Genomic DNA, 15,413 nt, shown 5'->3' with positions numbered 1-15,413 from the left:
TGATGGACAAGTAATTAGTACTCCAGAGAATCCAACATGATGATCTGAAGTCGTAAATCCAATGCTCGCTGTATCATATAGCATTCATGGATGTAAAGCAACAATAGACTAAATGACCTACCGTAATGTACACTTTCTTTTCTAAATTAACGTTCCACAGTACTTGAGCCACGCTATTAGCGTATTCTAACAACGCAAAAGAGGAACTTAAACGAACCAGCAAATTTCCTTTTATTTGTTATACAATTACAGTTTACGCCATATTCATAACAGATTTCGACCTACAATGGCCATCTTCGGATGCTACAACAGGGAAAAAGAGAAAATTCTATACCAATATACCTTAAAAATGAAAATTTGCCTCTTCTGCTAGTGAGCTAAGTATATTAAATCTAAATATATGCAGTTCACAGCTACTAATCATGTAGGCATTTGATAAACAAAACCGTCATTACATGCGTCGTCAAACTGAATTTAATAACAAAAATTAAGATACATTAACATACGATTTTCTCGTTTTGCTTTTGTAGTATATGAACACAGCCAGTGTATGCCCAAACGGGTCATGATTGTGTCATAAAATGAGACTGTGTCGTAAATAAAAGTAAGTTTACCATACATGAATCACGGATCTACTTCGATCATATGAGAGACCAGGGAAATGGAACACTTGTATCAGAAACCCCATCACCTTAACTTTTATCTTAGTAAAATTTCAATTTCAATGGTGAAGATACGAATAAACAATACTTCTGGTAAAATGAGGAGACTTTGTGGTTTGCGTATGAACAGTAATCGTAGGTTCTAGCGGAAAATCTGTTGTATGTCACGAGTTACTTGTTAATGAAGCCGTTGGACATAAACTCTTTCAGTAAGAAAGACTTATGTAAACTGGATAATCCTTACTACGCAATAAAACCTTTCCACACCAGTACAAACCAAATTCAAAGAAATATTTTTCTTGCATAGTCGATAAGATTTGAATGACTGTACAACACAGTCCAGAATCTAAATAGACGAACAGACACAAATAGAATCTTCAGAGGTGGTTCGGCAAATAAAACCTCATCAGTCATCATCTGATATTTGGAACTGTTTTGCAACACAAGCGTTTCATATGTCATGTAATAGAGGGAAGAGTTCATATACTAAAGGCAAGGTTCAAAAAATGGTTCAAATGGCTCTGAGCACTATGGGATTTAACATCTATGGTCATCAGTCCCCTAGAACTTAGAACTACTTAAACCTAACTAACCTAAGGACAGTACACAACACCCAGCCACCACGAGGTAGAGAAACTGAAGGCTAGGTTTCATATACTGAATAATAGTTAATCCTGGCTGTTTAGTCGCTTAATATTTCAGTGGAGGATAAGAAAGTAAAACTCGACTTTGAAATTTATTTTTTGCAAAAGAAACTGAGTTGATAGTACGAGACAGCCTTCAAAGTTTTTACAAAAACAAAGAAATAATATCCTGTACACATCGTTTTATGTATCCTACAAATATTTGCTCTTATTGTTTACACAATTAGCATGCTTTCGAACCATTTCTGTAAATATTTTCTTATCTCTCTAATACTGGTACCACAAACACAAGTTTTTGGAATGCTCAAATTTGCTTTATCACGAAATCGACCATCTACATTTACACTTACACACATACTACTTAAGTACCCTCCCCCCGTCGGAAGTTCGAGTCCTCCCTCGGGCATGGGTGTGTGTGTGTGTGTTGTACATAGATTAGGGACTGATTACCTAAGCAGCTTGATTCCATAAGATCTTAATACAAATTTACAAAAGAATTATGTAATTACCATACTGTGCATTGCGGAAGTACCCTGTACCATTACTAGTCATTCCCTTTCCTGTTCCACTAGAACGACTGTCTATACACCTCTGTATGAGCCCTAATTTCTCTTTCTTTCGCAGTCTTTACGCGGAAAATACGTTAGCGGCATTAGAATCGTTCTGCAGTCAGCTTCAGTCGCCCGTTCTCTTAATTTTCTCAATAGTATTTCACGGAAAGAGTATCGTCTTTACTCCAGCGATTACTATCTGACTTCAGAGAGCATCTCCGTAGTACTAGTGTGTTGACCGAACCTAGCAGTAACAAATCTAGCAGCCCGCCTCTGAATTGCTTCGATGTCTCCCGTAGTCACACCTGGCGGCGATTGCATGCAGCCTAGCAGTATTCAGGAATGGCCCACAGTAGTGTTCTATACGCGGTCTCTTTTATAGATAAGCTACGCTTTCCAGAAATTCTCTCGAAATCGGCTTTTCACCTTCCCTATTAACGATCTTACATTCTCGTTCTGTATCATACCACTCTGTAACGTTACGCCTAGATGTGTGGAGCAGCTCGCCCTAATATTGCATTGGAACACTACAGGACTGTTTTTCTTATTCTTCTGCATTAACTTCAATTTTCCAACAGTTAGAGCAAATTTTGAATCATCGCGGCAAATAGAAACTCTAAGTCTTCCTGCATTGTCCTACAATCAGTCAACGACGACACTTTCCCTTAGACGACAGAATTATCAGCCAACAGTGGCACGTTGCTACTCCCCTTGCCGGTCAGATCACTTATATATACAGAGAACGAGAGTGGTCATCCTCTCGTACATCTCTGGGGCACTCCTAACGATACTCTTGTCTCTGATCAACACTCGCCGTTCAGGGCACGATATGGAGTTAGTCTTGGAGCTACTCACATGTCTGGGAACCTTTTCCGTCGTTAACAGTCTGCAGTAGACCACTGTGTCCGGAAATCTAGGAACACGATATCTCCCTGGCGTTCACCGTTCATTGTTCGCAGGATATCATGTTAGAAAAGGGTAAGCTGAGTTTTGCAAGAGCGATTCAACCCAAATCCGTGCTGATTTCTAATCAGTAGCTTTTCTGTCTCAAAGAAGCGGCAATAAGTGCTCGGGTAAATATACCTTATTTCTCTCTGCGCAGAAAGCTGGTTACTTCCACACCACGTGTAGCAAGTTATTACGCAGCCGTTGACCACATAACATTTACGGGCTGTTAGTCAGCAGACGTCGTTAAAAGCCATCAAGAAATTTATGTAAGCAATGGAAAAATGCTTCTACAGGAGCATAGAAAATGCGAAAATGCTCCTGTCCAAACCATTCTGACTGAAAAGTGGAGTACCAGCTGCCTCACTCAACCCTTCCTCAGAACTTTCAAAATTTTTTTCCAAAAGTTTGGGCATACGAAGATATTCGCTCTCTTTTTAACATGTAGCTGACCTCTTAACACCTACAAGCTCCCATAACTGTAACTCGCTCACATCCACTAGTCCACTGCTGTGAGTGGATTATACCCACCCATATCCACTGTCGATTCTCACACACTCATTCAGCCCATCGCATTATCATTACTACTTTGTGCATCCCTGTCACTGTCTTCTGTCTCACAGTACAGTCTCCTCCGTTCTGTCCTGCTACTAATGTCTCCTCTCACTGTCAGGCCTCCGTCTTTCTTTGTCTTACTGCTAATATCTCTTTCATTCTTCCCCACTACTGCTGCCTCTTATTACTGTCATTTTCTCTTTTCCTCGTCGTCATTTCTCTCCTACTGGGGCGAAAACTGTTTTGCCACTGATAACTATGTACCACTTCCACAGCGTTCCTCTCTTTCTCTCACACTGCCGTTGTGTCTTTAGCTCTTTCCACAACACAACTACTGTCTGCCATTTTCCAATATTTATATCCTTTCTGTCTCTTTCCCACTGCCACTGTCTTCTTCTCTCTCTGCATAAAGAAGCGCATGTATGTATGTTAGTATGCCAAACAGTGTGGGAAAATTTTTAAAGATTCTGAAAACCACTTTCGTCAGAGTCTGTAAAACTGGAGCATAATGGCCTTTTTTGTACTCCGGTAAGAGCATTTTTCCGCCGGTTCACTTCTTTTCCCTGCTGCAGCAGGGCATGTCACTCATATGAAGAGAACTTTATGGGTTAATAAAACTATGTTTGATATTTTACTTATGTAAAACTTAAATACTTCAAAACTAATTTTACACCTCATTCTGAATTTTGTGACCGCAAAAATTTTACATGTGCTTCAGTACAACAACATGGATTTCCCAGAACCCTTCTGAGGAAAACGAAGGGACTTTACACAATATTTATCTGTGCTACGTCACTTTATAAACTACATTTGCGCCTTACATCGGGTTTTGCGTGCGTATTTTACGTGTACAAGTAGTGTAACTGTAAATTCTGTGTCTGGGAAAGGGATAACAATATCAAAAAAAATTTTAAAAGTTGCTTGAGATCGGGCTCTTACCAACATATCGCCAAAATTTCAACCATTTGCTGTGCATAGCCGTCTTGGAATCTGCGGCTCGGTTTTGGTACCCAAAAACCATATTTTTGGGATGTCTCTCGATAACTGATGCGGATTTTTGAAAACAGAAAGATGGAACTTCTAGATAAATCCCTAGAGAATGTACCGTTAAATTTTGATCAATGTGCTGCTGCTAGTTATTTAGATACCCGCTGCTGACGACGAAGAAATGGCGAAATATGCGTTTTTCGGGTTTTGCATGGAAACGCCCATGAATTAAATGATGCCTTTATAAACCCCTTAAGGTGCCCATAAGACCACATGTAATGCAAAAAAAGAGGGGCTACCCAAAACATTTTACCCTACCTTTGTATCACAAATAGAACCAGAGATATGAGCCCGGTAAAACCCTGTTTTTATGCGCGACGTTTTGGAACATGTTGATAGCGCATGCTGTCACATGCATACCGATAAACTTTGTAATTTCACATGTCAAGTAATAGTCAAACAACCTTCTGAGCCGTTTAGGGGCCAAGAGTGACGACACTGTAATAAAGATTCTCCATTTCTATTTGTATATCTATAAAACAGATTTTTCCTGGGCTACTTAGGAAGTGAAGACACTTGCGACCTCAGGTGCAGACTCACCTCTCGGTGATCTTCTTGCCACAGCCAGCGCACTCCTGAGGCGGGCTGCTGCTCTTCTGCGGCTCCGCCTTCACGTCCATCGTCATCATGAAACCTGCAACAAACGATGAGGCGGTCATAATGTACGGAACAAGTGTCAGTTACCTGTCACCTGTCAGCATAAAATTTAAGAAAAAATAAAGGGAAATTACAGATTAATATGGCCCGCCCGGCTGGCCGCGCGGTCTAACGCGCTGCTTCCTGAATGGGAAGGCGTGCCGGTCCCCAGCACGAATCCGTCCTGCGGATTAGTGTCGAGATCCGGTGTGCCAGACAGCCCGTGGATAGTTTTTAAGGCGCTATTCCACCTGCATTGGCAAATTCAGGCTGCTTCCCCTTATTCGGCCTCAGTTACACTGTGTCAGCGATTGCTCCACAAACACCATTTCCACGTACACGTACACCATAATTCCTCTAGCATGCAAACATTTGGGGTTACACTCGTCTGGTATGAGACGTTCCCGGTGGTATCCACTGGGGGCCGAACCGCCCAGTAACCATGGATTCGGTGTGGGGCGGCGGTGGTGTGGGTGGACTGCTGTTGTGGGGTTGTGAACCACTGAGGGCTACTACGGGATGAAGCAACTCCGTCGTTTCTAGGTCCCCGGCGTAATACATACACACATACATAAATACAGATTAATATGAAGTCATAGAAAAGATTTCGCAGACGGAGCATTAACCCAGGAAAAGAGAGCTGCGTCCTATTCAAAGGAACCCTACATTTTCTCTGCTCGTCTATGAATACTTGGACACGAATTTGAATCCCGCTACTCTCGAGGAAGAAGACATTCCAGTACCTTAATAAGTCTTCAGCTTATTTGGTAGCCATCAAAAAGTACATAAAAGAGTTCTTGCCGCTTATGCACAATCAATACATATTATAAAAATCGATGTTACATGTTCCACGTCTCCTCCTAAACCAATGGACCGATTTCAGCCAAACTTGGTACACATACTCCTTACTATCAGCCAACAATCGCTGTGGGCATAAGAACCACTTTGCTTGTTGGAGGAGATATTAAGTCATAAACACTAAAATGCGTGAAAAACTGTCATATCATGCATGTCGTTTAAATTCATTACTTCTTTGCTACTAACTCTGTTCGCAACATATTTCGCAGCCATTATGCAGATTGCTGCTGAATCTACCCACACAAATATAACGGTGTACGACACATAGTTCAAGAGACATGTCATAAACAATGAGATGCTTTAAAAAAGCCGCATCATGCTTGGAAGCTTTAATACATTTATTTTTCACTACTAAGACTAAGCGGCTACCAGAGAGTTATTTTCTAGTGACAGCAAACAGGCGTTACAGCACATGCTCAGCTACGTTTACGTATGAACCCTGTTCCAAAATTAAATACCGATTTTGCCAGTTTTCGTGTTACAATTTGATAATTAAAAAACGCCATTCTTAGATACACAATGCTTCAAAAATCTATTAAAAGGACGACGCATTTTTGTGTATATTGAATGTGACACTGCTACATAAACGTATCAACTTCAATCCATCTGTAAAACCCTACCTCTTGCAAGCATATCGTTGTCATAAAATACCTCCGCAAAGCACTTACAACAAGTACAGTATTGCAGTGGAGCGGGAAACTTTTGCATGTATAATATTTATGTTGACCAATTTTATATTTGAATTCCGAGATGAAATCGCTACTTTTATAACGAAAAACTTTCTTTTGTATAAACACAGTGATACATTTTATAACTTGTACTTTGTGCATTAGGATTTAATTATTTGCTGTCGTCACCAACTGACTTAGATGATCTCAGTATGTAGACACTCCTCAGATGTGAAATAGATGAATGCTGGGAAACGGGGCTTCTACATATATCTGTTGGCTTTGCATTGTTCACTGCTCTTTTCTGATTTTCTAAGAATAATGCCTGAGCTAGGTAGAGAGGGCAGTCACGGCACATATTATGCTACTAAATCAGACGAAGTACTGTGTCAGGCTCTGCTGTCGTGTTATGCACTAAACCACTATTAATTCTTGTTCTGAGACATTATTCTGGAGTACGACGGTTCAGACCGACGTCCAGCCGTCCAGATTTAAGTTTTCCGTCATTTCCTTAAATCGCTTAACGCAAATTCTGGGATGGTTCCTTCGAAAGGACATGGCCGCTTTACTTCTCCATCCTTCCCTAATCCGAGCTTGTGCTCTGTTCAGATGGCTCTGAGCACTATGGGACTTAACTTCTGTGGTCATCAGTCCCCTAGAACTTAGAACTACTTAAACCTAACTAACCTAAGGACATCACACACATCAATGCCCGAGGCAGGATTCGAATCTGCGACCGTAGTGGTCACGCGGTTCCAGACTGAAGCGCCTAGAACCGCACGACCACATCGGCCGGCTTGTGCTCTGTCTCTAATGACCTCGATATCGACGGGACGTTACACACTAATCTCATCCTCCTCTTCCCTCCTCCGATCTTACATGTTAAAGTTGAGGGAAGTGCTTCAAGTTGAAATTAATCTCCTGCATCTTATCATCATTCCTGTATAATATCTGTTAATTGTGGAAAAAAACAATGGTACCGAAATAACTCTTAGAATGTGTGGTCTAAAACATTTTCACTCTTTTATTAGTGAGTGTTAACAAAACCAATTAAAAACCGAGGTGTATAACGGTACAGGAAATGTTTACAAATTATATCATTAATATTAGCTAAGGAAAATGTATTACAGTGATAAAACGTGGTAGGCTGCTGGGCTACAATATACCGAAGAATGACATTATATACTTTTATGGCGCAAATAACACAAATTAAGAAATAACGTGATGCGTAGAGAAGGTAGCAGACAGGAGTCGAAATGTGTCTTATGACCAAAAAGCATTGTGTTTCGTGGAAGGGAAATGTGTAAAAGAAACCATTTATTTTACTAACACTGTCAGTATATTTTAAACAAAATATATTATTCCATACCGGTGAGCTAATGGGCCTGCTTAGTCCCCTTCAAGTGAACAAAACATCGGAGAATACTCCAAAATCATTGGAATTTTGTAAACCACACTAAAAAGCATACTCTGACTTAAAGTGCACATTCGGATGTACAGATTCGGACTGAAGTACCTGGTATTAAGCTTTTTGGTATTGTTTTTGGGATGATATTCGTGGAGTACTCTCTCGGTTTTCTTTCTTTAGGACGACATAGTATGTGGTTTGCTAATGGAATACGCGGCAACGGCCTTGCCGCAACGGATACATCGGATCCCGTCAGATCACCGAAGTTAAACGCTGTCGGGCGTGGCCGGCACTAGGATGGGTGACCATCTGGGCCGCATTGCGCTGTTGCCACTTGTATGGGTGCACTCAGCCTCATGATGCCTATTGAGGAGCTATTCTACTGAAAAGTAGCGGCTCCAGTTAAAGAAAACCAACATAACGACCAGGAGAGCGGTGTACTGACTACTCGCCCCTCCTATCCGCATCCTCATCTGAGGATGACATGGAGGTCGGATGGTCCCGATGGGCTACTTGCGGCCTGAAGACGCAGTGCTTTGATGTTATAGGCAGGAGAAGATGATAATGTCCACTTGAAATAGAGCGAACAGTTGAAACTAGCGAGTAGTGTGTAATGAAACCTGTGTTTCAAAAACTGAATGCCTCAGGAAAGAGGAGCAGTTCATTTTAGTTTCATTATGAAACCAACAATAATAACTTCAGAGTTGTACAAGACGATTAATGCTGCCAATAACGTGCAAGTAAAATGAGATCAAAAAGTTGAAACTAATAAAATGTTATCCTAGTGTTCTGGGATTATGTGAGTGTACTTTAATTCAGTTGATAGCTTCCAGTCGCAGAAGCCCTATTGCTTTCGTTTGAAGTGACAACTGTACACGACGAGAGAGAGAGAGAACAGAAAACACCAAAATAACGAAACGCAAACACAGGTCATGTGCAGACTATCCCCATAATCCTACTCAGAGAGCGATAGTAAGATCAACTAAGGGTTCTGGGCGCTACAGTCTGGAACCGAGCGACCGCTACGGTCGCAGGTTCGAATCCTGCCTCGGGCATGGACGTGTGTGATGACCTTAGGTTAGTTAGGTTTAATTAGTTCTAAGTTCTAGGCGACTGATGACCTCAGAAGTTAAGTCGCATAGTGCTCAGAGCCATTTGAACCATTTTTAGATCAACTAAGGAGAGCCAGATAATATTTTCCTTGTGGATCTGTATGCTTGCTACTCAGTGCTTAAACAGTTAATAGCCACATTACAAGTAGACAGAAGCGGGAAAGGCACTGCTTAAATCCGACTTTACCTCTGCACATGCACGTGATCCCACTGACAGCTGTTCCAACGAACCTCACATCGCTATAGAGCAGTGGTTATCAATGTGGGGGAAATTACCCTGTGAGAAGTGAAATGTAATTTTCCGGGAGGTCAAAATGAAAGGGTTCAGTTATTTTTTGCTAAACGAAACCAAACTATTTTTAAGAGATCATTACTATTACCAGTAATTTTTTTTTCAAACACTAGCATTAACGCATGGCGCAATGCTACACGTGGTACAGGTTGCGAAACGTATGTATTAACATCTTACTCCTATAGTCCACTGACTGCATAGATTAATTCCGTCCATCATATTCGATGTTTCAGGAAAGTCTGCAACTGTGTCATTCAAGAATTAAATAATGAAAACTGCCCCAGTTGCTTATTTTTTCACGCTTAGCACAACGCGTCTCGAGAATTTATTTCAAGTGCATTTGTGCATTTGTTTACATAAATATTTTTGGTGATGTTTGTATGTGTGATGCGAGAGAGGCAGAAAATCAGACATACAAACATCACCAAAAATACTCAACTGAATACCTGCACAAGCGCACTTGAAAATGAGGATAAATTCTCGAAACGTAACTAAGCATGAAAAAATAAGTCACTTTTGCAGTTTTCATTATTTAAATAATGACTACATACATACTTTGTACTATAATAAAACTGAGACTTATACATCACATACGCCTAAATATCTCATTAAAATTCCATCTCAAGTTCTAGAGAGATCCTGCAACAGACGAAAAATTTCTTCGTTGTTCACTGCTCAACAATAAATGAACTAATTGACAGTACAACTGTAAGTATGCAATGGCAGTTCCACTGCTGTATGACCTACGTTGTCCTATTGTTATTATTATTAATATTGTTAGTGACAATAGTCAGACACAAGAAGTTCAGAAGTAAGGAGTCCAACAATGAAGTTATTTGCAAACGTAGGCCAAAGTATATCTCTGACTGTGGGCGTGGTATGTGGGTGAAACAAATGACGCTTTGAGAAGGAATGATACAGAGAAAGCATGTTTTGTAACATTTCTACCCTCAATATGGATAGTTAGCTTTCGTTTCTGAGAAGGAATTTTAGGTGACACAATACACTAAATATCTTTTCATCATTCTATAAATAAAAGATTGTAAGAGTGATGAGGATGTTTGGTTCGTGGGGCGCTCAACTACGCGGTTATCAGCGTCCGTTCAAATTCCCAACCTTCGCTCAGTTTCATGAATGATGATGAAGACAACACAAGCACCCAGTCATCTCGAGGCAGGTGAAAATCACTAACCCCGCCGGGAATCGAACCTGGGACCCCGTGCTCGGTAAGCGAGAACGCAGCCGCGAGACCACGAGCTGAGGACAGGTTATTAAAAGTACGCAGTATCAAGTGTCTCACTAACTCATTAGTTCGTCTTCAAAGAAAATTATTTTTCACTCTAAATTTTAGTTAGGTGTTAATGTTGATGATGGTGGGGGTGGGTGGGTGAGGGGTACTATGTAATATACGACTACTGCCAGGGGTAATGGTCTCAGAAGGATTGGGAACCACTGCTGTAGAGACTATTGTGTTAGCAGATCTAGCATCGAAAGCAGTACATCCTGCCGTGATGACAGAATAAGATCACACAGATGCGCAGCAACGCAGACGTTTTTAATTCAAATCTATGCCAGGATTATCATAAGACGAGAATTAAAACATGTGCACAAGCACTAGAATATTAATTGGAAGTCAAAAAATACTTGCTCATGATCCGCAGATGAAAGACGCACGGCTAGACACGTGTTGCTCTGATGTGGACCGCCGCTCAGGGACAGACACACTAACAGACTGTCACTCCGCCATCCACCCTGGGTACGTGCCTCACTGGCCCCGAGGATGGTGGTGGCGGGATGCACCTGCAAGTTTCTGCGGCGTGAGGTCAAGGTTTCAGCTGAGCAAAAGTGTTTGTGGTAGCCATTGTAAACGGTACCGTTGGCGGCGCGGCCGCTTGTGTTCCCAACAGCGGGCGGTACGCTTGGAAGCCGCAGCGGGCGAGCTGTCGCGGCCCACGCGAGGAGGCGGGCAGCCAGGCCCCACCCTCCCCACCCACCCTGGGGAGTCTCCCAGTGGGGCGCGGTCCACGGACTACCCTTTGTGCGAGTGCTCCGGGAGCGGAATGTCTGCAAGCGCACTCACTCGCTTCCAGGAAGTCTGCCCGCTGCGAGAACCTTCTGCGGACGGCTCGGGAACAGAGTGCCTCCGTCGACACACTTAGCGGTCACTCTATCGGGCGTTTACAGTTTATGGGCCTCGCGACGGGTCCTGGCGTTCAGTTGCCGGTCCGTTCTTTTGAAGGTAATGCGTGTGTGGTCCACAAACCCATCCCAGCAGAGACGCATTCGGCAGGCCGCTCTCACAGCCGCTTCCTTCCCTCTGAAAGGCGCTTGCGGTCCCCGTTATTCGCTTCCCCACTCGCGTAACGGCACTTTGAAAGCGGTGGTTACTACAGAGGTTCCACAGAGCAACATTCGCGTGTAGCATACCTTTTCATTCCGCTTCGTATACTTGATCTAAGGAAGAACACCACCATGCCGCTTTTTCACTCTCAACAAGCGACGCAGATCTCCAAACATACTCAGCTGTGAAGAGATCCGGCGATCTTACTGGCCGAGGTAGGGTTTGGTAAGCACGAAGACAACATTAGAAACTCTCGCCGTGAGTAGGCGGGCATTTTCTTGCTGAAATGTAAGCCCAGAATGGCTTGCTATGAAGGTCAACAAAATGGGGCACAGAGTATCGTCAACGTATCTCTGTGCTGCAACTGTGTCACGGATGACAACTGAAAGGGTCCTGCTATGAAAAGAAATGGCACTCAGACCTTCACTGTTGTTTGCATGATGCGACAGTCTGTTTGGTATCCCAGCTGCGGCGTATCCAGACGCCTCTTCGTCCTGGAATCTCAATGCAATAGAATTGTCTTCAGTGATGAATCCCGCTTCTAAAGGAATCCCAGTAACTATCGCGAACTTGTGTGCGAGACGCCTGGACGGTGGTGGGATACCAGCCTGACTGACGTGCGACAACCAGAAGTGATGGTCTGGGCTGCCGTTTCTTTTCATAACAAGACCCCTCTGTTTGACATGCGCCGCACCATTACGACACAGCGACACGTCGACGATATTCTACGCCCTGTTTTGTTGCCCTTCATGGTCAACTATCCTGGGCGTTCATCTCAGAGAGATAATGCCCCCCCCCCCCCCCCACATTACCTTGACGAGCAAGGTCAGTGGATACCTTCCCAGCTCCATCGAGCTCGGGATTTTGACGCCTGGACGCGTCAGTTGCACAGAATTTCGCACGATTTCCCTCTAGAGGACATCAGCTCAATCAATCAATGCCAAGCTGAATAACTGCTTGTTAAGGGTCACAGATGGACCATGGCGTTATTGACTTGCTCAGTCTCTTGAATAAATTATCCAGTTTTTCTGAAATTGAAATCACTTGTTTGTATGTGCATATATGTCACATCTACTGATTTCCGAAACGGTCAGATAATTCCTTGAGGGGGGGGGGGAGGGAGATCAGACAAACGGGGGGCGGGAGCTGGGGGTCGGAGGCCGGGAGAGGCTAAAACCGTGTTGGAGAAAGGTTCTAATGTCTCTTCGAAAGACTGACTTTGTAGAAGGTGCCAAAGAAAATCACTAAGAGCAGAAAGGGCAAAGCCGTAATACTGATCTCGCCTCCATACATAAGTATTTTGGAAGCTGAAGAAAAAACCAAGAAAGATAAAAAAAGAAAAACTCACAACTGAAACTTTTTATGGAGAAGAAATTAAAATGTGAAGCTGTTACGAAGAGGAAGTAGCAGAAATCGACAGTTAGGAAAACTAGTCCAGCTCAGAGAAGAATTGAAGAAACAATGTTTTTCGACTTCTTCGGCGAAGAAGACCCAGACCGAACATACATATTTTGTTATGGGCTATATTCACTCTCTTTATCAAAGGGAACGTGAATCCACTGTCCATCTTGTCCTGACTGCGCTCATGAACAATGCTCCAGTGCTCAGGAGGAAAACAACTATTTCGTCTGTGATTTATGTTCTAAAAAAGTATGTTTCAGGTTTTTTCGTTAGAGCTAGTTATTGAGAACCTTTCCTATATTAGTGAAATAGTTGGCATTTTTAATTAGTTTGTTAAAAACCAATTCTGGTACTCAAAAAACGTTTATTGTATCTCTCGGTAGTAGACTGAAGGATTTCTTCATATTGTCAGACAATTTTTGCTGCAGAATAAACCTTTTATCTTGTTTCCTAGCTTCTGGTATTCATTTAAATGGTTAGCCTATTTTATCGTACGAATGAGCCAAAACCGTTTTTCTGTACCCAACTAGATTTATTACTTTTCATGCTGCAATAGTTTGTTTTAAACTGAAACCGACTCATCATCATCTTGTCGCATATGTAAGCGGTTTGAATAATTTTAAGTTGCAAATTTATTGCTCACTGAAAATAATGCATACGAAAAACCAAATTTCGTTGAATTTACTCAAGGCAGTCGTTAAGTTATGCCCTTGTTTCTTCACTTTTCACCCACACTCTCAACCACTGGGGTGCTACGGGTGTCCTCCTGGGCTAATTTCTTTCAGTTAGCATATCATAAATGTCCCAAGTTTCATAGAAATTGCTTCCTGTTTTACAATGATATGCTGATATGTCCATATGCACCCCCTGCCCTTCCTCATCAAAAGGAGTGAAACGTCATCGGGGCTGTCACAAGTGATCCTGTCGACTCCAACAACTATATATTCGACACTACAATTTGTCATTACCGACTACTTTTTCATGTCATCAGCCCCACCGCCACTATTAGTAGGCACTGTGGCAATTTTTGTACTTTTATATAATGAGTCAAGCTTATACGTAACATTTGGTTAAAATTGTCACAGACACTGATCTATGCCTCTTTGTCACCCCCTTTGCAGATAGTGACACTTGGTACATAACACGTACGTACGTAACAGGGGCAGTCAAATGAAAACGAGATAGGTTGGAAAAAAAGTAAATTGTTTCTTATTTCAAAAGTAATCGCCGTAGCAATTAATATATTTATTCCACTGTGAGCCTTCACGAAAAGAAAAAAAAAATGTTTGTAGTTACCTACGGATTCATGATTGTAACCAGGCGTGCACGTCTTAGTCCGAAGTAAACTGACGGCCACGAATGTCTTTCTACAGGGCTCCAAAAATGGAAATGACATAGGAAGTGATTGGGACTGTATGGAGGATGCTTAAGAGCATCTCAGCGACACGTCTGTACCGTAGTTGAAACAAACCGCAAACAGAATGCCCGCCCAATGTTGTCAAGGCTGTTTCGAATACACTTCACAAGTTTCACTGGGAATCCCTTAAACATCCCTTCACGTATCCCGATGTCTCACTATGCGATTTTCTCAATTTTGGAGCCCTGAAGAAAGATATTCATGGCCGTCGATTTGCGTCTGACGAAGAGTTTCACGCCTGGGCTTGCTTTTTCCATCAGTCTTGTTTACATTAGACAGGCCCTTACACATTAGTATAATGATATTTTATAAATATACAGACTCAACCACTTTAACTCATTCGGTACGCTGGTGCACTGACGGTAGGCTTGCGGCTGAATTCTCGTAATCCACATTCTATAGATTAAGAATGTACTTTAAAATGGATTAAAAACAGTACTGGCTGCACTAAAACGTTTATTTACAATGATTACCTGTTTTGTCCTGAATGTGACCATCTTCAGACCGTTTATAACATGATGGTAAGTGGTGGCGGTGAACGAACCGGTTGTTACGACTCCACGAACGTCGACTGCAAAACGTTTGTGAGGTCTTAACACCTGCTCAGTTCAACGGCACCACCTGCCATTATGGTATAAACGGTATGAAGACGGTGACATTTTGACGGAAACCGATAACAATTGTAAATAAATGTTTTGCGGCGATCGAGACTGTTTTTAATCCATTTTCAAAGAAACAGGGTTCGCGACGCGTAAACATCTGAATACAGAGTGAACATGAAATAAATATACTGTCAAAAACGCGTCTTTTGTGGCATAATTTGGTATCGCAGCGTGTCGGCAAACGGGTGCCACTTACATCGGTGCATTGCCTCAT

General features: G+C 42.2%; 1 protein-coding gene across 1 annotated transcript in view; it reads right to left on the bottom strand.

Annotated features, from left to right (window-relative positions):
• Window positions 1-15,413, bottom strand: part of LOC126475279 (LIM domain only protein 3-like) — a 343,614-nt gene that overhangs the window by 96,938 nt on the left and 231,263 nt on the right. Inside the window, exon 2 of the mRNA XM_050103035.1 lies at window positions 4,945-5,038. Coding sequence (XP_049958992.1) covers window positions 4,945-5,033 — 89 coding nt within the window. The 5' untranslated portion in view covers window positions 5,034-5,038. The remainder of the gene's footprint in view (window positions 1-4,944; window positions 5,039-15,413) is intronic.

This window comes from Schistocerca serialis, chromosome 4 (genome assembly GCF_023864345.2).
Source record: "Schistocerca serialis cubense isolate TAMUIC-IGC-003099 chromosome 4, iqSchSeri2.2, whole genome shotgun sequence".
NCBI classification, from domain to species: Eukaryota; Metazoa; Arthropoda; class Insecta; order Orthoptera; family Acrididae; genus Schistocerca; species Schistocerca serialis.
Note: the sequence above shows the minus strand (reverse complement) of the source record. Positions and strands in the feature narration are given on the sequence as shown.